The sequence below is a fragment of the Phocoena sinus genome, chromosome 15, assembly GCF_008692025.1.
Source record: "Phocoena sinus isolate mPhoSin1 chromosome 15, mPhoSin1.pri, whole genome shotgun sequence".
NCBI lineage: Eukaryota > Metazoa > Chordata > Mammalia > Artiodactyla > Phocoenidae > Phocoena > Phocoena sinus.
The window spans coordinates 79,230,609-79,255,593 of NC_045777.1; the positions used below are offsets into that span (position 1 = coordinate 79,230,609).

Below are 24,985 nucleotides of genomic sequence, written 5' to 3' on the forward strand. Positions count from 1 at the left end.
AGTAAAGTTTAAAAGGCAGAATACCAGAGAGGAGAGAACTGCACAACAAGATCCCAGAGATGTACAGAGGTTCCTCCTTGAGTATTCAGCACAGAACTCAATAGTACATGTTTATGAGGAAACTACCCAAAGCCAAAGAAAAAGCCATCCAAAAGCATTAGAGGAAACAGGATCTGGCACTAACAAAGGGCCAGGAAAAGTGTCTCTTCCCACTGGTCAGACTGGGAAAACTCATAATTCATAGGACATTGGGTAGAGTACTCAGGAAGGTGTTGCCTCAGTAAGAGGAAATAATCAGCCTTAGATTGAGCACTGATCTGGACCTACCTAGATCAAAAAGCAAAGCCTGAAAGGATCAAACTGTTTCCAAGGACCTTAACTGCATCCCAAAACAAAGTTCAAGAAAACATACGGGAATAAAAAATGATCAGCACTCCACAAGGTAAGCTTCACAATGTCTGACATCCAAACAAAGATGGACAGGCATACAAACAAGCAGGAAAGCACGACCCATCAAGAGGAGAATAATCGATCCAAACCGACCCAGACCTGACACAGATGTTAAAATTAGCAAAGAATAACATTAAAAGTTATTTTAACTGTATTTCATATGTTCAAAAAGTTAAGTAGCGATATGGAAAAATACAAGAAGAAATAATGGCCCCAAACTTTCCAAACATAATGAAAAACATAAGCCCACAATTCTGAAAGCTCAATCCCAAGTACAAGAAATATAAAGAGAACTATAACAAGTCACATCAAAGCCAAATTGTCAAAACCAGCAATACAGATAAAATTCTAAAGAAAAAAAAAAGAACAAAGATAAACATGATACCAAAATATGACAGTTGACACACACAATGGACTGCTGTTATGGACTGAATTGTGTTCCCCCAAAATGTGAATATTGAACCCCAATCCCCAATGTAATTGTATTTGGAGATAGGGCCTTTAAAGATGTAATTAAGGTTAAATGAGGCCATATGAGTGGGGCCCTAATCCAATATGACTAGTGTCCTTATAAGAAGAGGTAGAGACACCAAGGATGCGTGTGTATGGGGAAAAGGCCATGTGAATATACAGCAAGAAGGTGGTCATCTGTAAACCAAGAAGAGAGGACTCAGGAGAAACCAGCCCTACCAACACTTTGATCTTGGATTTCCATCATCCAGGACTGTGAGAAAATAAATTTCTATTGTGTAGGCCACTCAGTCTCTAGTATTTCGTTATGGGAACCCCCTAACAGATTAATGCAGACTGCCTAAAGTCTGGGAGGAGAAGCTGGGGAGAGTTTCTTTGGGTAATCAGAGCATTCATAATCATCTATGTATAAGAATTTAGAAGGCCACGTGAATGCCCAGGGCAAGACGCATGCTCAGAAAATACCTGACAAAAACAGAAACAGATTCACATATATAGAGAACAAACTAGTGGTTACCAGTGGGGAGAGGGACAAGATGGGGTAGGAGATTAAGAGGTACAAACTACTATGTATAAAAGAAATAAGCTACTGGCTTCCCTGGTGGCACAGTGATTAAGAATCCGCTTGCCAATGTAGGGGACACGGGTTTGAGCCCTGGTCCGGGAAGATCCCACATGCCGCGAAGCAACTAAACCCATGCGCCACAACTACTGAGCCTGCGCGCCACAACTACCGAAGCCTGCGCCTAGAGCCTGTGCTCCGCAACAAGAGAAGCCACCGCAATGAGATGCCCGCGCACCACACCGAAGAGTAGCCCCCACTCGCCGCAACTAGGGAAAGCCTGCGTGCAGCAACAAAGACCCAATGCAGCCAAAAATAAATAAGCTACAAGGATATGTTGTACAGCACATGGAATATAGGCAATACTTGATAGCAACTTATAATAGCAATAAAACATGAAATATTTAAAGATAAATTTAACAATATATGTTCAAGACTTCGGCACTAAAACATTACAGTAAATCTGCAAATAATCTTTTAGCGACATTAAGGAAGATCTAAATAAATGGAGAGATACATGTTCACAGACTGGAATATTCAACATGAAGATAGCCATTTTCCTCATATTGATCTATAGATTCAGTACAATCCCAGTGAAAATCTCAGTAGGTTTTTTAACTAGAAATTGACAGTCTGATTTAAAATTTATATATGCAAAGAACCCAGAATAGCCAAGTCAATTTTGACAAAAGAAACAATAGTAACAAAATTGGAGGACTTACACCACCTGACTTCAAGACTAGCAAAAGTTATAGTAATCAAGACAGTATGTTGGCATAAACAAGAGTCTGTCATACAGAGTGAATTAAGCCAGAAAGAGAAAAATAAATATCGTATATTGATGCATATATGTGGAATCTAGAAAAATGGTACAGATGAATCCATCTGTAGGGCACAATGTAGACGTAGAGAATGGACATGTGGACACGTGGGGAAAGGGGAGGGTGGGACGAATTGGGAAATTAGGTTTGACATAAATACACTACCATGTGTAAAACAGATAGCTAGTGGGAACCTGCTGTATAGCACAGGGAGCTCAGCTCGGTGCTCTGTGATGACCTAGATGGGTGCGATGGGGTGGGGGCGGCAGGAGGGAGGTCCAAGAGGGAGGGGATATAGGTATACATATAGCTGATATACTTTGTTGTACAGCAGAAACTAACACGACATTGTAAAGCAATTATACTCCAATTAAAAAAAAAAGAAAAAACCCCACAGACATATAGCTTAATGGAACAGAAGAGAATATCCAGGAAAAGACATGTGGTCAACTGATGTTCTATAGTGGCACTGCTGTAATCCAATGGGGAAGATGCTGGAACACTGGATGTATGTTATCTGTCACTGCATAACAAGTTACCCCACAATTTAGTAGCTTAAATCAACAAACCTTTGTTACAGAGCCAGGAATTTGGGAGTGGCCTAAGTGGGTGGTTCCAGCTCAGGATGGTGAGGCGGCTGTCAAGACATCAGTGAGGGCCGCAGTCACGTGTAGGATCTGCTTCCAAGACAGCTCACTTGCCTGGTTATTTGGAGGAGGCCTCAGTTCCTTGCCAGCTGTTGGCAGAAGGCCTCAGTTCCCCACTACATGGACCTATCCATAGGATTGTTTAAGTGTCCTCACCACAAGGCAGCTGGCTTCTCACAGAGCAAGTAATCCAAGGGAGAGCAAGAAAGGGGAAAGCCACAATGCCTTTTAGGCCTTAATCTTGTGTCTCACACCACCATTTCTATCGTATTCTACTCATTAAAAATCAAGTTGCATTGGAACTGAGACACACTCATTAGATTTTGTATGGTCTGTGGCTGCTTTTCCACCACAAGAGCAGAGTGGAGTAGTTGTGACAGAGACCACATGGCCTCTAAGCCTAAAATATTTATTACCTGGCCCTGATTTACATCATCTACAGTGCTTGGCTTAATGTCTTAAACATAGTAGGCTCTCAAGAATCGTGCTAGTGCTCATAAACAGTGCGTGTCGGTTAGTTTGTTCAATAAATATTAGTTGAGCTCCTACTAAACGCCAAGTAGTATCATAAGTGCTGATTATACATAGTCAACAAGACAGAGTCGGTTCTTACACTAATTTTCTTCACTGCAGAGGTCCAGGTTGCCTCAGGGTGTAATACGTATAGGACTTTATTGTGCTGCTTCCCACTAGAGGGCAGCCTGAAGCTCGTCCACAATGGCGCAGTAGTCGTGTTAACTCCAACAACCGTACTATCAGCGAAGAACTGTCGGAGAGGACAAAATACCAAACTACATAAGATCTGTATTTATTCTCTCAAGACTGTTGTTAACAGAATTAAAAAATGGATCAAGTTTGTCTTTGGAACTCCTAGCCTCCTGTTTCTTTACTGTTTCCACCCTTTTCCCTGCAGAGGTGGCGTGAACCATTATAGGCACCACCTGTAAGTTAAAAATGTGGCTGAGGGCTTCCCTGGGGGCACAGTGGTTGAGGGTCCACCTGCCGATGCAGGGGACACGGGTTTGTGCCCCGGTTTGGGAAGATCCCACATGCCGCGGAGCGGCTGGGCCCGTGAGCCATGGCCGCTGAGCCTGCGCATCCGGAGCCTGTGCTCCGCAGCAGGAGAGGCCACAACAGTGAGAGGCCTGCGTACCACAAAAAAAAAAAAAATGTGGCTGAAACAATCAGGTGCATCTCTCACCAATAGATCAGTCAGGATGGGGAGAAAGAAGTGATTCCCGGGGAGGGATGGATCAACCTGGCAAGCACAGAACCGCAGGCCAGAAGCAATTCTGGGAGCAGAAACACGTGCCACATTAGGAGAAGAAACACATACCTTCTAGTCATTAGTTCACTATTTACTGTGCACCCACTACCTACTTTGCACTACACAGGATACAGCAATGAGGACTACAGACATAGTACCAGCCCTCAAGGAGGATGTACTTTGACAGGGAAGTCAGACATTAAACAAATAGAAAAGCACTGAAACTACCAAAGTAGTAAAGACTGTTTCGGTTACTAATAGCATAAGAAACCAATAAAGAATGCAGTGGCATAAAACAATCATTTTATTATCCTCAGAGATTCTTTGATTCTAGCTTGTTTCTGCTCCACAATATCTGAGAGCTCAACTAGGAAGACTGAAAGGCTAGGGGTGATTGATGGTAGGGGGTTGGAATCACTTAGAGGCCTCTTCACTCACATAGGTAATGGCTGTCAGCTGGGACATCTGCTGAATTGTGGGCCGGGAACATGTACACATTTCTTCTCCCTGCTGTCTCTCCATGTGGGTTAGTTTGGGCTTCCTTGGAGTATGGCAGCTTAGTTCTAAGAGCCAGCATTCCCAGATAGAAAAGTGGAAGCACACAGCATTTTGATGACCTAGCCAGGGAAGTACCATAGAGTCAATTCTGTCCTACCTTACTTGGTTAAGGCAATCATAAAGATCTGCATAGGTTCAAGGGTAAGAGACATACCTCCCACCACTCGATGGAAGAAGCTTTAAGGTTATATTGTAAGATGAGCATATGTGATGGGAAATATTACTGTGGCCATCTTCAGAAAATTCAATCTGCCACAGGCTGTCATGATAGCATAGGAAGGGGGTATAACTTAGCCTAGGGGGTCAGTCAGCAAAGGCCTCTGTGAGGAAGTCTTGTCTTTGGCTGAGGGGGTGAAGTGCTAAGAGGAGCCTTGGAAAGAGCTTTAGGTAGAGGAATCCACAGGTGTAAAGGTTGCAGTCCAAAGAGGCTGGTGTGTTTGAATGCTGCGTTTCGGAGTGATGAGAGCCTGGAGGGCAAGGGAAAAGTGCTGCAGGGGAGGATACAGACGGGAGATACCACATGCCTTGGCTCATGCCCTCCGTGCTGGATCCCCTGAGAAGAGAAGCAGCCTCCAGTCAGCAGTGTCTTAGGAAGAAAGAGACTGGAGAGGACAGAGCAGGCAATGGCTGCTCCCAAACTGGTGAAAGTGGGGAAAAGCTGCATGCTTGAGTAACTATCCTACCCCAGTGGCCCCATCATGGAAAATAAAATTGAATCTGCCCAAGTCTCATCCAGATAAAGTAAGGGAAGTCTGTAGAAATAACTATGCCTGAGGCAGCTGTGGATAAAAAGAGACCCCACAGGGCATGTCAACAACACAGTGGATGGAGGTGGGGAAATCCAGCAAGACTACAGTTAAAGCCTTAAGTTGCCATCACAGAAGCATCCGCTGCCCGGTACTCTTTCCCCTCGTCCTCAGTTCAGGTCGATGACTGAATGTTTTATTTATTTTTTCTCATTTTATACTTTGGATTGAATGTGTTTCCAGCTGTTGGTCTTGTCTCAAAAGTCAGATCCAAGAGGTTTGTAAAGAATGGACACTGTGTATCACTGTGCAGGTATTAATACATTATATAAGATGAAATTATAAATATCTGTATGCACATGGCAAGAGAAAAAACTAGATATATATGAAACAGATAACCAACAAGGACCTACTGTATAGCATAAGGAACTATCTGAAATAGAACCTAAACAAGAATAGATGTGTATGTAAACTGAATCACTCTGCTGTACCCCTGAAACTAACATAACATTGTAAATCAACTATACTTCAACTGCAGAAAAACAAAAAGAATCGATTAAAAAAAAAGCTAGAAAATTAAGTAGGGACTAGATCATGAAGGACCTTGGAAATCAGGTTAGAGTCTCTCTTGTGTGCTTCTCTAAACATACAATTTCAATCCAACTGCAGACATATGACAGATTATGTGGGTACTAAACCACCTGCCACACTGATTTAAGCTTCTGAAATTTTGTTCCTCCTGCTTATGCATGAAATGCCTTTATTCACCAGGGCAAAAGCTACTTACCTTCCAAGATTCAGCCTAAGTGTTACCACCTCTGTGAACCCTTCCTCAACCCCAAACACATGGCCACTCCCACCCTGGTGTCTCCATTATCTTGCACAGACTATTTTCACTGCATTTTTTAAATGTAAATTTATTTATTTTTATTTATTTTTGGCTGCGTCGTGTCTTCATTGCTTCGTGCGGGCTTTCTCTAGTTGCGGCGATGGGGGCTACTCTTTTTTGCGGTGCGCGGGCTCCTCACTGCGGTGGCTTCTCTTGTTGTGGAGTATGGGCTCTAGGCGCCCAGGCTCCAGTAGTTGTGGCACGCGGCTCTGTAGTTGTGGCTTCACAGGCTCTAGAGCACAGGCTCAGTACTTGTGCCACATGGGCTTAGTTGCTCTGTGTCATGTGGGATCTTCCCAGACGAGGGCTTAAACCTGTGTCCCCTGCATTAGCAGGTGGATTCCCAAGCACTGCACCACCAGGGAAGCCCCTCATTGCATTTATTTACTTAATTGTGCTCTTTCACATATACATTACTCCCCACTCTAGTCTCTGGGCTCTTTGAAGACAGGGATTGTGTCTTATTTGTTCATCTTTTGATACTCAACATGGTGAGCATTCAATAAATGTTTGCATGAGTGAATTTCATCTTCAAACTGAAGCTGACAAAAATCTGACTTCCCTACTTTGGTGGGACACCATAGACAGTTTGGGTTTCTTTTTTTTCTTTTCTTTTTTTTTTTTTTTTTTTTGCTGTACGCGGGCCTTTCACTGTTGTGGCCTCTCCCGTTGCAGAGCACAGGCTCCGGACGCGCAGGCTCAGCGGCCATGGCTCACGGACCCAGCCGCTCTGCGGCATGTGGGATCTTCCCGGACCGGGGCACAAACCCGTGTCCCCTGCATCGGCAGGCGGACTCTCAACCACTGCGCCATCAGGGAAGCCCAGTTTGGGTTTCTTTTACTTAAAGCTGAGGCTATGCCAAATTGAGGGTATAACAACCACTACTATGATTTAAGGACTGCTTATTCTATGCTAGCTGCTACTTTAAGTGCTTGACATGTATTAATCTATTTAATCTTCCCAACAGTCCTACCGTAAGTTCATCAAGGTTTGAAAGGCTACAGCTGGCCACCTGGAGAAGAGGACCCAGATGGACAAATGAAACGATGAAGAAGATCTGGAGAGGTCTAATGAGCCCAGAGTACCAAGGCAGAGGGGCTGAAGAGTAGAGTTCTTTAGGAAGATGGTCTGGGTTGTATACTGGAGTTAGGGTTTTACTGGCTGCTGCAGTATGAGACCATGTGACATAATACACAAAATGGGTACGATTCTTCATTATACAGGAACAAATGTACTGTTACTAAAATGAGAAGTTACGCTCTAAAACTTATCAAGAAAACAATTTTAAATGCCTTATGTTGTTTCCAGTTCCACAGAAGATGGAGTATGCACATTCCATCATCTTCCTCTTGCTAATTACAACCAAAATTCCTGTTCAAAATACATAATACAACTATCAAAAAACCTCTCAAAAGGTGGAGAAAAGAAGGCAAACTGGCTAGGGCCTCAAGGGACAACTCAGTGGTGAGTTCCCTGGGTGGTCTGTTTGTTTGTTTTGCCTCCTATATATTTTGGCTTGGATGTTAGAGCAGTCTGCAACTAGAAAAATGCCAACAAGCCCTTCCCGAAACAAAACAAAAGAAAAAAACCATAAAAACCAAGCCCTAAGAAAAGCCCATTCTGGGATTTCCCTGGTGGTCCAATGGTTAAGACTCTGCACTCCCAATGCAGGGGGCCCAGGCTCGATCCCTGGTCAGGGAACTAGATCCCACATGCCGCAACTAAAGATCCTTCATGACACAACGAAGATCTCACACGTAGCAACGAAGATCCTGAGTGCCACCACTAAGACCCAGCGCAGCCAAATCAATCAATCAATCAATATTAAAAAAAAAAAAAAGCCCATTCTGTCCAGCAAATGACCATGAGGAGGGTAGCTCTGCAGGATGGTTACAGCCACCCTACTAGAGGCAAACACCACAAAAGAACCCATACCTTTCTTCCTCCCCACCTGGTACTGCAGAGACTGTGGGACAAAGCTCTGTTGACCATCCCCATCTTGTACCAGCAAAGCAGAGGTGGCATCTCTCTCCTCCCTACCAGGTACTGGAGACTGTGGGGAGGAACCCTGTTGGCTATCCACAACCTGCACTAATTGAATGACTGTAAAAAGTGGCACCTCATCCCCTCTCAAATAGAGAGTAGGGAGCTAGAAAAAGGGATTCTCTAAATATGTGTATGAAGTACTGGTCATGCCTTCCCAAGCAGTGCATGTGTGAAACCAACTAGTATCAACACAGAAAAAGCTCTGGGAATTGAACTACAATGTGGAATACTCTGCGGTTTCAAACCGGCCTCAGGGTAGCACGCAAACGGGGCAGGCCAGAACTGCTCTGCAAAGGCTGTGAAAACGAAATTGGTCTTCAAACCAGAGCCCACAAAATTGGACCAGAATGTGCATTCTGAATATAAACATATTGATACTGACTTCCTGCTAAAACAGAAGATTTACATAAAAACTAGAGCCTCGTAATAGTCAAAATGTCCATGATAAAATAAAAAATTACTCCTCATACTAAGAACCAAGAAAAACAACTCAAATGAGAAAAGACAGTCAACAAATGCCAATTGCAAGGTGAGAAAGATATTGGAATTATTGAACAAGGATGTTAGAGCAGCTATCATAAAGATATTCCAAGAAATAATTATGAACGCTCTTGAAACATACTGAAAAATAGAAAGTCTCATCAAAGAAAAATATCTAACCACCCAGATGGAAATTTCAGAACGAAAAATTAAAATAAGTAAAAAATTCACTGGATGGACTCAATAGCAAAATGGAGATTTAAGAGGAAAGAATCAGTGAATCTAAAGATGTATCAGTAGAAATGATCCAATCTGAACAAAACAGACAAAACAGAGAAAAAAAAGAATAAGTACCTATGGGACAATAACAAAAGATCTAACACTCAAGTTACTGGAGGCCCAGAAGGAGAGGAAAAAGAGTGCGGTGGACAAAAAATATCTGAAGAAATAATGGCTGAAAACTTCCCAAATTTGGCAAAAGACATAAACCTACCAATTCAAAAACCTGAGCAAACCCTAAAAGAATGAACTCAAATAAATCAACACCCAGATACATCATAATCAAATGTCTGAAAATTAAAAATAAAGGAAAAATCTTGAAAGCAGCTGGAGAGAAACAAAGTATTACCTACAGAGAAGGAACAACATGAAAAACTACAGATTCCCCATCAGAAACCATGGAGGAGAGAAGAAAGTGGCAAAATATTTTTTAAGTGCTGAAAGAAAAGAATGACAACCCATAATTCTGTATCCAGTGAAAGTGTCTTTCAGGAATGAAGGTGAAATAAAGATATTAAGAGATGAAGGAAATGAAGTGATTTCCCACTATCAGATCTGCTCTGAAAGAAGTGATAAAGGAAAAGTTCTCCACATGAAAAGAAAATAACAGCAGCTTGAAACATCAGAAATGAAGAAAAAGCAATTTTTAGGGTAAATATCTGTGTGGACATAATCTCTTGAATTTTTAAAGTTATGTTTGATGGATGAAAGCAAAATTATAACATTGTCTCACATGGTTCTCAATGTATGTAGAGGTAAAATTTAAGACAATAATGTCATAAAGGAAGAAAAAAGGGACCTAAAGGTGGTAAAGTTTCTACATTCACTTGAGCTGGTAAAAGGTTGATACTAGTAACCTATCATAAGTATGTGTAATGTAATCTCAACAGCAACCACTGAAAACCTATACAAAGAGAGCTATATTTTAAAAATCTATAGCCATCTTAAAATGACATACTAAAAAATGTTCAAGTATCCCATAAGAAGGCAAGAAAAGGGAAAAGGAGGCACAAAAAAACAGAGGGAATAAACAGAAAATAAGTAAAATGGCAGACTTAAATCCTAACCAATCAAAAATTATATTAAATGCAAATCATCTAAACAAGACCAATTAAGAAAATAGAGATTATCAGAATATGTATTTTCAAAAATATGACTCAGAGTGATGTCACACAAAATGGCAGAGTAGGAACTAGGGGTTTGTCCCTTCACCAAAGCAATCATTGAGCTACAAAGAAAGATTGAAATCAACTATTTTGGAACTTGGAACATGACCAGAAACTTTTAACAACCAGAGGAGTCCTTATAACAATGAAGGGAAAGGTTGCTGATCTTTCACAAGTGAGCAACATGTGCAAACTAGTCAATATCCCTCATTCCTCAGACGTGCTGCAGCTGTATGGATAGCAGCCTGCATTCCTGAAGAAGCTGGCTGATGCCAGAGTAGATGGTGGAAACATTGTCCTCCAAAAGTTTGGGCTTACAGGGACCTCCCTGGTGGTCCAGTGGTTAACACTCCGCGCTCCCACTGCAGGGGGCGCCGCCGGTTCCATCCCTGATCAGGGAACTAAGATCCCACGTGCTGTGCCGCGGGGCCAAAAAAAAAAAAAAAAAGTTTGCGGTTACACAGTTTGATCAGTCTGATGGATCCCTGAGGACCAGATCAGCACAGATGCTTGCCTTGGATTTGACCCTACTGGCAGCTTTGGCTTTCCCGGGGGCATCTATCAGATTTAAAGAGACAGAATACCCCTCTCCTACCTCCCTATTTAGAATCAAACATTTAAGGAAATCTATGTCAGGTCATTGACTAACTGCAGAGAAAATGGAACAGAACCTTCAGTGACCACAGAAAAACAAGGAATACACACTTTGCAAAAAGTTTGTAAAAGTAACAGCTCCATCACTCAACAAGCAAAAACTAGCAATCCCTAATGAGTAAGAATCAGATTTTGAGAGTTACCACATTATAACACTTAGAATGTACAGTTCTCAACAACAACAAAAAATTTTAAAACAAAGAAACAGAAAAGTATGGACCATTCGAAGGAAAAAAACAACTTGACAGAAACCATCCCTAAGGAAGCCCAGACAATAGACTAACTAAACAAAAACTTTATTTATTTATTTTAATATAAGTTTATTTTATTTATTTATTTTTGGTTGCATTGGGTCTTCGTTGCTGTGCACGGGCTTTCTCTAGTTGCGGCGAGCAGGGGCTACTCTTTGTTGCGGTGCGCGGGCTTCTCATTGCGGTGGCTTCTCTTGTGGAGCACGGGGTCTAGGTGCATGGGCTTCAGTAGTTGTGGCACATGGGCTCAGCAGTAGTAGTTGTGGCTCTCAGGCTCTAGAGCGCAGGCTCAGTAGTTGTGGCACACGGGCTCAGTTGCTCCGTGGCATGTGGGATCTTCCCGGACCAGGGCTCGAACCCATGTCCCCTGCATTGGCACGGATTCACTGTGCCACCAGGCAAGTCTCTAAACAAAAACTTTAAATCGACCATTTTAACATGCTCAATGAGCTTAGGAAACCATGGACAAAGAAACTAAAGGAAATCAGGAACATAAAAGATGAACAAAATGAGAATATCAGGGCTTCCCTGGTGGCGCAGTGGTTGAGAGTCCGCCTGCCGATGCAGGGGACACAGGTTCGTGCCCCGGTCCGGGAAGATTCCACATGCCGCGGAGCGGCTGGGCCCTTGAGCCATGGCCGCTGAGCCTGCGCGTCCGGAGCCTGTGCTCCGCAACGGGAGAGGCCACAACAGTGAGAGGACCGCGTACCGCAAAAAAAAGAGAATGTCTATAAAAAAATTATAGAAAGGAAACAACCAAAAATTCTGCACTGAAAAGTACACTAACTGAAATGAAAAATCACTAGAGGGGTTCACCAGCAGATTTGAGAAATAAAAGACCAGAAGACTTGAAGAGAGGTCCTTTGAAATTATCCAGCCTGAGGAGCAGGAAGAAAACTAAATTAAGAAACCAAATAGAGCCTGGGGTACCTGTGGGAGAGCAGTAAGAATGCAAAGAACAGAACGATGGAGACAGCTGTATAGGACCTGGCACCTCACAGAATGATGGGGCTACAAGGGTGGTTAAGAGTAAAATCTGACAATTTCGTGCTTTAGTGACTGTGGTGAGTTTAGTGAACACACAAGAGGTGAGAGATTGGAACAGAAAGTGAACATTGTGACTTCGGATTTTAGAAGGAGTCTGAGGTATGAAAAAAGGCACACAAAGCTGCCTTACAGACAGATAAAATGCAGTCCTAGAGCTTAGAAGTCCTGTTAGTTGAGAGCGCTTAAGGAACCATCTAAATCACCCTGGTAATTGAGAAGATGTTACAGGAGACCATCATCTGTTAAAAGAGGGCCAAGAACAGAACCCTGAACAGAGACATGTTGCCGAGCTGAGGAGCAGATATCAGGGAAGGAGCAGCAGGCACAGAAGACTGAATGTCTTCCAGGAGCAGCACCTTGGGACCCACGAGGGCGGGAGCATAGCAACCAGTGACGAAGACCAAGAAAGAACGGCTGGGGCGATCACTAAGCAACAAATGCTGTGTACCTACTACGCGCTGAACTGCCTTGTAAATGGGACGTGCTTCACCACCAACACCCCCCACACACACACACTGCTCTGCGTCCACCACCTCGTCGGAGTCGGAAGCCGCGGGTGACCAGCTCAGAGGGGAGCCTGGGAGGTGCCCAGGGCCTAGGCGCCCTGAGGGCGTGAAAGGGGCTTACCCGACTGCGCACCTCCAGGTGATGGCCGGGCCACGGCTCCCGCAACAGGCCAGACCAGGCGGCTGCGGCCCGCAAGGGCCCGAAGTGTGCCAGTCCGGGCCGCGAGGACCTGCCCCCGGCCTCCGGGACTAGACCGCCCAGAGGCAGCCCGAAACCGCGTGCTCCCAGCGTGCTCTGCGCGCATCTCACGTCACTGTGGGCGACTTCCGCCTGAGGCGCGAGACGAGCCGGTTGCCAGGCAACAGGGTAGGCCACTCTCTGTCCGCAGTGGGCGGGCAGAGTCTTAGGTGGAAGCGTGAAGTGCGCTTGGTGAGGCTCATTGCATCACCACCTTGCAGACCGGGGGAATCCTATTCAGTGACTCTTTTCTACAGGAGGGGGCATCTCCTCAGTCCCAGTAACCCACGCTCCCTACAGTACTGAGTTCCTGCAAGGCTGTGGCTCTTTGAGAGCCCTAATCCCCTCTCTGCTCTGCCCTTTGCAGGTGCAAGGTTTTTCTGGGACAACCCCCACACACACACCCCGCCCCAGGAAGAGAGCACCCGCACACAGCTGGAGATTCCCCACGGTTGGTTGGCTGGATTTTGTTCTGTTCTTTGTAAGCTACTCAGATCGTTATAAAGACTGCCTGGAAAACGGTGCATTTAGAACCGGCACTTATTTAAACAATTGGTAAGAGGATTTCCTCCATTACAATAACTCTATTACAAGATCTAGCCCAAACTGAACAGCTAATACCTGTTCTACTAGTCTGAGGGTTAAAGAAAAGCCCTTTTGGTGGCTTTCAAACTCTGAAATTCCTTCAAACGCTGATTCCATCACTCCTCTCGCACCTTCATGTTATTGACAATAGTTCACATTCCCCCAGTTCTACTTCAAATACACTTTCATCCTTAATCCAGCCTGTAAGGCCCTCTTGCTCTAACCAGCAGCATTCTGGGCTTCTCTTCTGTCCCCAAATAGCTTGGATATTATGACCAATTATTTCAACTCTCACCTCAGTGATTTTTCACTTTGCCTTTTTGCCAGTTTCCATCCCTCGCTAAACCAGGCTGTGTGCTTTCTCCAGTCTGGCTGCAGAGATACCAAACATGGCTGGTGAAAAGCAAAGAACGTTGCTCTCACTCCTCCACAAATGTGTGCTTTCTCACAGCTTTGTGCTCCTTCCTATTGTAGACTGGAAGTTCTTCTATCCATTCTTGTGACCTTGCTGTCATATTAACTACATTTCCCCCAAACTTCCTATAGTCTGCCACAAACTTTCCACTCCATCCCACTCTACTTTTGGTAAGTGATCTCACCTACATCTACTTTGCATCTGTATTTTTTAAATATATCTATAAATTTATTTATTTATTTACTTTTGGCTGCATTGGCTCTTCGTTGCTGTGCACGGGCTTTCTCATTGAGGTGGCTTCTCCAACAAACAATTTTAAAGGCAAATACAGAAGGTCACATGGGTGTGAACAAAACTTAGCTCTTTTGATACTGAGAAGACTCAATCAAAGACCTGATAAAGACAACATGAAGCACAGAAAATAATTACAAAACACAAAATCTGGTTTCCCAGGCAGATTACTTAAAAGATAAATCTTTTTTCTTTTCTTTTTTTTTTTTTTTTACAATTTCTTATTAAGAACAGACCAATAATCTAAGAAATCTATGTCATTTTAACAGAGAGAGAAAACCAAATTTTAGGTGTGTATCAGTGTACAATTAACACTAAAGCTAATTAAAAAAAGAAACCTTATAAATAAATCTGTCCAATCCTAGCCAGCTTTGACCACACAAAATAAGATTCCTTTTCCACAAAACTTCAACAATTAAAAAAAAAAAAAATCCATTTGGGTTTTGTCCTATTCTTTTCCTCCATCTCATTCTAGAACAACCAGTCATTCTATTTTAGGACTGAATTTCTCTTTTTCCCTTAACAAAAATATGTCCTTCATACTTTGCATGTTTGGCACATATAGCTGTTTCACTTCATCCTTACATATGTTGATTATAATTTTTACCCATTAATAATCTTTATTTTTCTGTGAACACTAGGAAGTAAGCAATTGTGAACTGTCTGCCACATACTATCATTCTGTAGAAGATTAATACATTTTACAAATATACTGTCTCATAATTTTTTATGGGTGTATGCTTCCTTATAGTACAATTTTCAATTTTTAAAAATTGAAGTATAGTTGATTTACAATGTTGTCTTAGTTTCTGGTGTACAGCAAAGTGATTCAGTTATACGTATATATACATATTCTTTTTCCTATTCTTTTCCATTATGGTTTATTACAGAATACTGAAGGCAGTTCCTTGTGCTATACAGTAGGATCTTGTTGTCACAGTACAATTTTCCATGTGGCAAAATTCATGTTCACTAATAAACCCGAATATCTTTTGTCTCTGTAGAATTTAAGAAGCCCCAAATAAATAAACTTATGGTCAGCAATTAATGTTTCAGTATTTTACCTTATTTGGAAATGATCTAGATATTCATTGAATATCACTTAACTTAGAACAGCTTTAAGGTTTCAAGTTGTCAAAAGGTTTTTGAACCTATTTTTAAGTAGATATATTAGAAAACAAAATTATTGTTGAAAAGTTTATTTATAAACTTTTTTCATTCATGTCTATTTAATTCTCTTGTTCTTAACACTTTTGAATTAGCAATGCTTGACTTGCTTGTGAAAATGTCATGAGACAATAAACAAAGCTAGCCATCATCTCAAGTTATTTTTCTCGTTGACAAATCAGGCACGTATCAAAAATATCACAGAAGCAAAGAGCCTTCAAAGTTACATAATTTTTTTTTTAATTGCCATGCTTGACACATCAAGCAATTCATTTCTATTGTGAATTTTGTTCTTAGGTTAGATTTATAGTTTTATAATCTTAAGTATCTAGCAGAGATAACTTAAGCTTGTTTGACTTAGTATAAACCTAGGTGGGAAAAAATTGTATGTCTGCATTATATTTAATGCTGACAACTCCAAAGACATGCCCGTTTTTATTTTGCCAACAATTTTAAGACTAGCTTTATTTACCAAATATTTATCCCAGATCATGTGAACTTAAAACAAAATTGGGTTAGTTTCTAGACTTCTCACTCATTTATCTCTAAGCCAATTCAAATAGAACTTCTTTAATGGATTTTATAACTAATTTGGTAATACCATCCAAAGGTAGAAGAAAATCACCTGTACATAATATACATGCATAGACATACGCAGACATACAGACAAATGCAGTGATCCTAGAGCTTTCATTTTATAATTTTAAGCATGAGTCAGTAAAACTTAGTAATACAAACTCACTGGTTTATACCTACTTTATATATATATATTTAAAACACTTATTTATTTGGCTGAGTTGGGTCTTAGTTGCGGCACGCAGGATCTTTGTTGTGACGCAGAGGCTTCTTTCTAGTTGTGGTACGCAGGCTCTAGAGCGCACGGGCTTAGTTATGCCGCAGCATGTGGGATCTTAGTTCCAGGGATCAAACCCACGTTCCCTGCATTGGAAGGTGGATTCTTAACCACTGGACCACCAGGGAAGTCCCTATACCTACTTTATATTCTTAACCAAATTGTGTTTCTGGCAAATGGGACAAGTTGAGGTTACCTACTCAATATGAGGGCTAATTCTTTTTATCAATATTTGTGGAGCAAGTTTCTAGGATTTTCATTTGACCTGATAGGTAATCTTATGGAGGCTGAGAACTACGCTTTAGGTGAGTGACTGAGGAGACATCTAGCGGCTGTCTGGATGTCTCCAAAGCTCATCTGAGTGGATAAAATATTCAGCCTTTTTGCAATTAGCCTTTTTCCTTTTCAGCCTCAGGTAGTTGCTTCTGGGGGACCCTCAGTCCCTTGAGAGCAGGAGCCTAAAGTTCAAGTGGCTGAGGGGCTGGTGTATAACAAGGTCTGGCAGAAGGATGAAGGAGCCAGGGGCTTGAAGGGAGTCACAGCAGAGGACTCAAGGGAAGTGATGGAAGATCAAAGAAGGCACAGGGGAAAAAACAGAAGCAATGGCAAGGGAGAGGTTGAAGAGGGGCCAGTTCGGGGAGATCTTATGTTTCCCAAAGAATCCAATGACGATCCAATTATCCTCAGCAGCATCATGTCATCAAGAAGGAGGAAGACAGGGCTTCCCTGGTGGCGCCGTGGTTAAGAACCCGCCTGCCAATGCAGGGGACACGGGTTCGAGCCCTGGTCCGGGAGGACCCCACATGCCGCAGAGCAACTAAGCCCATGCACCACAACTACTGAGCCTGCGCTCTAGAGCCTGCGAGCCACAACTACTGAAGCCTGTGCGGGTAGAGCCGGTGCTCCACAACAGGAGAAGCCACTGCAATGAGAAGCCCACGCGCCCCAACGAAGAGCAGCCCCCACTCGCCACAACTAGAAGAAAGCCCGCACACAGCAATGAAGACCCAATGCAGCCACAAATAGATAAATAAAATAAAATAAATAAAACATTAAAGGAAAAAAAGGAGGAAGACAGGTCTGGTGCACCATACAGTCGGCAGGGGCTCGAGAAGGGGGTTTCAGCTGACAGAAGTTCCCATGGAGCAGCACGACCACACAAACAAGAGATGCCTGAAAAAACAGCTCCTGTCAGGGTCTGGATGTCAGCTTCCAATCAAGCCAACTTCTGACAACAGAGCTCGTTAAAACAAAATTTTTTTTTGGCGCGGCTTGCAGGAATCTTAGTTCCCCAACCAGGGACTGACCCCAGGCCATGGCAATGAAATCACCGAGTCCTAACCACTAAGCCGCCAGGGAACTCCCCTCGAAAAAAATTCTTTCAAATATCTGATTATCAGCTGAGATAAACAACAAATATTCCTGGCAGTGTTGACTACCCACTCCTTTTTTTTCTTTTTTAAAACCAGTCATACCTATGCCAACTGACTCAAAACCAAAACCAGTAAAAGCTGTTTATGACTTAACAGAGGACACAAGAGGCCTCCGCACAGAGGGTGCAAGTACGCAGTCCTCCTATGATCTGGAGCCACTCCCAAAGAGAGCCAAAAGAAAGAAAGAAAGATCATTTTTTCCCCCAGAGAGCTGGGAACAATCGGTAGGATGTTAGCTGCAGATGAGGTGCAGCCCACATTTCTGTGCAGCCATATTCTTGGGGACCCTACCTGCAGGTTGGCCTCCTGCACAGGCAAGAACTGACAATTTTCACGCTTTGGCAGGAGGAAAGCCAAGACAAGCCCCCAGGACACAAAACAAGACAAACAGGGGGCTTCCCTGGTGGCGCAGTGGTTGAGAGTCCACCTGCCTATGCAGGGGACACGGGTTTGTGCCCCAGTCTGGGAAGATCCCACATGCCGCGGAGCGGCTGGGCCCGTGAGCCATGGCCGCTGAGCCTGCGCGTCCGGAGCCTGTGCTCCGCAACGGGAGAGGCCACAACAGTGAGAGGCCCGCGTACCGAAAAAACAAACAAACAAACAAGACAAACAGGAGAGCAGGAGCTGACAAACAGGAGAGCAAGATCAATAACCAATGGGCCCCCCAAACCAAATTCAACCAGAGTCACAATCCAAATAATTAAAAAAAAAAATTTATTTATTTATTTTGGCTGTGCCTGGTCTTAGTTGTGGCACATGGGATCTTCGTTGCAGCCCATGGGATCTTTCGTTGCGGCATGCGGACTTCTTAGTTGGGGCATGCATGTGGGATCTAGTTCCCTGACCAGGAATCGAACCCGGGCTCCCTGTATTGGGAGTGTAGAGTCTTAACCACTGGACCACCAGGGAAGTCCCACAATCCAAATAATTAATTTTGACAAATGTTTTTCTCATGCTAATCTGAATTTGAAAAGGAAGGGACAAGGAGATACTTTTTACCTTCCTCTCTCAACTGGGCCCTACAGACGGAGACCCGGGAGAGCTGACTTTGGTAGTACATTCTTACCTTTCACTGGTTGTGGTTAGTTTTCCCAGGATCCTGTCTACAGGCCGCAGAGCCAATGAGGTGTCCCAGCCATCCCTCTGTGGTTGCCAGAAACTATAACAGAGGGAAAAGGTCATTTCCCTTTACCCTTCTACGTTCGCAGCTGGGGCCCTTGTAACAAAAGACTAACAAGAGAAAAGCACACAAATGTCTTTGATGTAAGTTCTATGTGATGTGGGAGCCTTCATAAGGGAAGGAAGACCTAAAGAGGCAGTCACACCTGAGTGTGTTTATGCTCGATTGGATGAAGAGCGGAGAATTAAGGGAAAATGGGAGAGGACGAGAGGACATGAGCTGAGCGTAGGAAACTGGGGAAACAGCGAGGTCTGCTCAGATTCCTCTCGGCATCCCTCACGTGGAGATAAGGAGGTTCCTTTCCTCTGGGTACAAGCAGGGCACCGCTCACATGATCTGCTTCAGAGGAAGGTCAGAAAGTCCCTCCTCCATGTGCCATTCTCAATTTCCTTCAGTTTCAAATATTCCACAGGCCAAAGTGCTATATTTGGGGGTAGCACGTCCTGAACCCCATCAAAAGAAAAACAGTCCAGGTAAAAACGACATTCCCTTTGTACCCCACCCCAGTGGCATCCTTACATGCTCTCAGAGAACTCTGTCCTGTTCCTTTACTGCACTTCCTCCAGTTGTTGTTACACAGTTGTTACTGTGATTATTTGATTATCCTATTTGTCTCCTCCCATAGCCTGTAAGCTCCAGAAGGGCGGGACTGCGTCTATTTTTGCTCTCCACCGTGTTCCCAGTGCCTGGTAGAGTAGACACTTAACAATGACTAATCGGTATGTTAATATAAGGGCAGGGAACGGAAAGGCTTCATTGGAAATTTCAGAGCCTGTGCAATGAATGGATGCATAACATATGTGTATAACTAAGAATGTGGTGTAAAAAGAGTTCATTCACTCCAGAATGTTTAAACGTACGTTGGGTAACGTGTTAGAGGCTGAGTACAACCATGGTGACCAAGATTAAACCTCACTGGCTTTAAATCACAACAGTGTGGTATATAGGATATTTTGGCTATATGCCCTTGGCTTCAATTTCATCTAGGCTACCCTCCCACTTGCCCACTTCAACCCTTTGTTCATTTTCACTTTGCCAGGGCCACCCCTAGGTCCCAAACAGATTTGGCTCCTGTCTGTATAAACCCTAACTCCCCCTCCTTTCTTCTTTACGGCTTTTTAGCCATAAAACATTCTGGAGGCCTGATCTCACGATTCCCTGTAAGAAATACTCCACTGGCCAGAGTGACCAGCCACCCAGGCTGCCCTCTTAGAACTGGGACTGGCCACAGGGCCCCAGAAAGACCCCTAAGGGGCTAAGTGCCAGAGCCTCTGGGGCACCTGGTCAAAGTCATGTGCAGGTTTCGGGAGAAGGCACTTCAAAGCCTGGGGTCCCTGTTTGCTCCAGGTGGTTCTCTGCTTGGCTTTCTGGACCTCTCAGTTTCACACTCAAGCTCCAGGAGTGACATGCAAGAGGGCTGTGACCAAGAACCGTCCATTCTATCAGTGGGGCTTCAAATGGAGAAGGCTCACCTTTGTATCCTGCTAGAGAGAGCAGAAAAACACAGCTGTAGGCAAGTGTTTCCCATTTTCTGTATTTATCAAGATCATCTTCCCCACTGGGCACTTTCAACACTATTTTCCTGATTATCTGACCTCCTTAGTTACAGACTCTACCGATGGCTTGCTTCATTCTCTCCGTCCTTTGTGAGTCATTTGGGCAATTCCCCTGCTTGCCAACCCCAGGCCTTCCCCATCTCCCTTCCTCCCTGGCAGGTCCCCTTGGCTTAACACACTGGCAGCATTAGGTTACAGATGATCCTGCCGGGGAAAGTCACCATGCAGCCGGCCCCATTCTGTCAGCTCCCTCTGCAAATCCTCTGGTAGCTGTGACTGGCTCGCTCTGAATCCCCTTATGATTGGCAGCTTCTGGCCCCGAGCAGAATTCGCCCCATGCATTTTTCAGATGGCAGATTATTTTTACATCTTTAGGGTGGAGAAGGGAATATGCATAGCTCAAGACCCCAGATTTCATGCAGTGACCTGGCCTTCTAGATAAATTACAGTACTATATTGAACACTTAGACACTGTTTGATCACTCCCAAGGACGAGAGGATACAGAGGATGGAAAAGTGCTAAGGGGTGCAAACTAATGTTTCTTTTTTCTAAAGTAGCATAGGAAATGCAATAGTTTTACGCTTCAGAAAATGTCCTGTTTTTAAGACACATTCCCAGAGGTGCAGAGCTAAGTGGATTCAGTGAACCTTGGGATATAAATGTAGGCTTTTCACTGAAACCCCAGACCTCAAAACCACTTTGATTGGTCAGTTATCACCACTCCTCTCCATTGCCAGGTTGAAATATTTATTGAAAAATTGAAAACACAGATGCAATGTATTATACAAAGAAAAGTCTTAATACCATAATAAAAGTACTGTTGGAAGGAAACAAAGCCAGTGGCTACCTGCCCTGGGAAGGTAGGCACTCAGTGAAAAATGAAATTCATTTATAGGAACTATTCTAATGGAAAATTGGGGAAAAGGTTAAAAACAGAAGAAAAAACCCAATCCCATCCCTGAAAACCTAAATGTGAAAGAGTTTGTTATAAGTTTGAGACAATTGCGTTATCACCAAGATTTATCTGAACCCCCTCAGTTTGTCCCTGTGAGTAGTAATCAGCCTAATTTAGGGCCTTCAAACCTGAGGTAGTTGAGGGTCACCTGAAAGACATGTCTGGAGATCACCTACTCTCAGAATCGGACCCAACGATGTTTGACCAATTGCTTCATGTTGCTTTGGCTCCTGGGGTGAGAGGCCAAGTTGCCACTGTGGGTAGCTAATCCTGTATTTTGGTCTGGACCTGGGAGATGTGAGCAGTAGACAGCTGGCCCGGTATGCTGCGTTGATGGCTGGCAGGCCCGAGGTGGTGGTTTTCTATGCAACAGGCAGCACGGTCTCTGGAGGACCGAGGATGGCGGAGAGAGGGCAAAGCCAGCCTGGTTGGAAGGCCAATGCCAGGACTGAAGGCTTTCACCGGCAGAAAGGATTTCCAGAGACGCAGAAAGGTGGTAGAAGGTAGCAAGAACATCACCACTTGGTAAAGACCAAGGTAAGTGGAGCCAGGAGATCCCCCTAGACTAAGGAGCTGGCCAAGAAGCAGGCGCCACCCAGGTGCAAGCCCCAAACCAGCTCCTCAGTGAGAGGCCGAAGCAAACCAACCGGACTGGAGACATTAGCTCATGATCCCCGTGGTACCCGGTGTAAACCCTGCTGTCTGCCTTGGCAGCTCAGACACTTCCAAGAAAGGATGCTCTGGACAATGGTTCTTCCGGCCACTGGGTCAGGGACTCAAATTCAGGTAGGATCCTAGGGATCCTGTTGTGGGCGGCAGAATCAGCAAACAATCTAAATTCGAGTCTCATTTAAACTCCATGCTCAGATATAAATAACCCCACAGAGGTAGGTCTTTCCTTCAATGCTTTTTCCTTATTATGTACACTCATATCCTTACCCTAGAGATATGAGACACTGTGCTACAGAATTAAAATAATGGATACGGCTGTATTTCGGCCTCTCGTCAACGCTAAGGCATCACTTCATTGCTGTCCTGCCTTGCTCTGACCCATTCACACTGACCCATGAGACTCAAGTCACGAATGATGCTCAGTGACTAATTTAAAAGGCTGTGAGGTTCATTTTTAGCCTGAGGATGTGACTCCTGCTTTAACCAAGGCATTTCACACCCAGGATAACACGCTCAATTTTAGAGTAGCCAAGGTACGACATCTTGATTTGGGCTAGAGAATGGACTAGCTTCTGAGTCAAGCGATTATAAAAGTAATTATACTAATTCTGACATATATTTCCTCATGTGAGATTGAATTAGCCTGTGTTCCTGTTTAAGTGCTTTCTTAACTGTCTTATTACTCCGGAGAAGCCCATGAAGGTTTTAAAAATTACTGTGGCTTCTTTTTAGAGGGAGTGTTACTCAGGGAATCCTAATCTGGTCCCATATACTAGGTTTTCCCCCCATCGGTCATTTGGAGCACAATAGTCTGAATGGCTGAGATTCTGGAAGTGAGGACCAGCCACGTTTGGAAGTGTTGACCCATGCTGAGAACACACCAATTGGCTTAATAGGCACAGCTGGGCCAGGGATGCTACACATCATTCCTTCTGAGGCTTGGGTGGAAAAACAGTCGAGCACAAAGAAGCAGTGAACATTAAGACCGGTCAGTTTCTACTGCTGCTGCCTTGTCAGCCCAGTATGGAGATCACACATCTGAGTCTCATAATCTGAGCTCATGGGACACAGGTTTTTGAGTGTCCTAGTTAGAAAATGCAGAGAAAGGGAGTTGGCGGTGGGGGCTTAGGAAGGAGAGAGAGTTGATTCACAGTGACCAAAAGGGAGTCTCACAACCTGTCACGTAGCAACACTCAGCAATGGTCCTTGGGGACAGGTCCTGGGAAGTGCTTGTTGGCTACTACCTATGAATTGCTACAGATAAAGGAAGGAAGACATTGTTTGTCCAAGATGGGAAGGTCACTTAAATGCTGGGGTCCATCTGGAGGTGAAGAAGTGCTGGCGGGGCTGCCCATCTCCAGAACATCGTTCAAGTTCCTTCTGTCCTCATCCTGTCCGCGAGGCAGCCAGGGCCCGGGATGTGTGGTTGGAAGGGGTCAGAGCCAGTGGTCCCCCTCTCTTGTTTTCCCTGACCCAGTGCTCTGAGGAGCTTTCCTCTTCAAGACCCAAACCGGCAACGACAGATCGGGATGGCCTCTAGGTCTTGTTTCCGATTCTTAAAGACGGATGTACTCAGGCAGCAACGCAAGCCTAGCCATAGTCACACCTGAAATCCTGGTTGCTGCCAGCACTGCTGCTAATGGAGATTAGTCAGAATATTCAAGGTACCAAACCAAGCCCAGGGTCTTTCCTGCTGGGAGCAAGTAAGTTGGCCTGATCTTCTGGGTCTGTCCATTAGGTAGAACATGGAACTACCTTCTTGAGATTCAAGAGGGTGCCAAGGCAGACATTTGGAGAAAGGGATTGGAAACCCCTCACGTGTTCCCTCTTAGGGCCCTGCCTGGGTATGAAGGGAGGTGTCAACTGAGGGGCCATGGAAGATTCCTTCCGGGGGGAGGAAGTGTGGCTACTCTCACCGGCTGGGTTCAAGCATGGGATAAGGCTTTTCAGCCCGGTCACAAGGAGCTTCCAAGAAAGGTGGTCTCCTGAAGACCTGGGCTGTGTGCACCCTTCCTCTCCCTCTCTCTGTCGCCCCTCACTTGTGAAGGTGGGCAGAGGCTTTCGGCTGGGCTCCAGCTTTAGAAGGCAAGGCACTCGCTCTCCTTCCGCCCGGCCCCGGGGAGTGGCCTCGGCCGACCCACACTTGCTCAGCAGGACACTCGGCTCGGGGGGCCGGCGGGGAGCACCGTGGCGAAGCCTAGGCAGCACCATTGCTGTGAGCTGCTGTGGTTAGGGGCCCCCAATAGCTCAGGGCTTCAGGGGCGATCCCCTGGGAGTGTTGGCTATGTGAGTGAAACTTGGGGAAAAAAAGACCCGACCACCATAAGAAGAAGTGGGAATCCATGGAACTGCCAAAAGAGGGGGGCACTGCCTTGGCATTCTCAGCCAGGACACTTCTGCTCTTCTTCCAACTCCGTGCAGCCTCAGGGTCGGGTCACGGTTTGGAATCCACCAGTCCCCCGGTGTTCACAAGTTTGTGCAAATGCTGAAACGGAAAAGGCTGAGAAGAAAACAGAAAAGAAAACGCGTAAGATCTTCGCTCTCCAGCTCAACAGCAGTAGCAACAAGCCTCCCACCCCACCCCCAACAAGGACACCGACTGTTTGGGGGTAAAACAGGCAGGACCGGGAGGGAGGTCCCCTCTGTCGGGGTGGCCCTGGGCTCCCCTCTTCTTGGCGGTGGGGGACGAGTGAAAGAACACAGATCATGGGCTGTGGAGGGAGTCTTTGGAAGGCCGGGCAGGTCCTCAGCACCGGATGATGGACGTGGCGCGCACTCCCAGGGGCTGGCCCGTGACT

The 24,985-nt window shown here is 44.7% G+C and overlaps 2 protein-coding genes across 3 annotated transcripts in view; both read right to left on the reverse strand.

The window, feature by feature from the left end:
• The window catches only part of LOC116740690 (nuclear envelope pore membrane protein POM 121C-like), a 48,437-nt gene extending 28,457 nt beyond the window's left edge, over positions 1 to 19,980 (reverse strand). The window contains exon 1 of the mRNA XM_032606528.1: positions 18,890 to 19,980. Within this exon, the coding sequence (XP_032462419.1) occupies positions 18,890 to 19,005 (116 nt within the window). The 5' untranslated portion in view covers positions 19,006 to 19,980. The remainder of the gene's footprint in view (positions 1 to 18,889) is intronic.
• A 1,308-nt stretch (positions 19,981 to 21,288) lies between these two features.
• The window catches only part of HIP1 (huntingtin interacting protein 1), a 154,283-nt gene continuing 150,586 nt past the window's right edge, over positions 21,289 to 24,985 (reverse strand). For both annotated transcript variants that reach the window (XM_032606529.1, XM_032606530.1), the window contains exon 32: positions 21,289 to 24,687. The gene's annotated coding sequence lies outside the window, so the exon portion shown is untranslated. The remainder of the gene's footprint in view (positions 24,688 to 24,985) is intronic.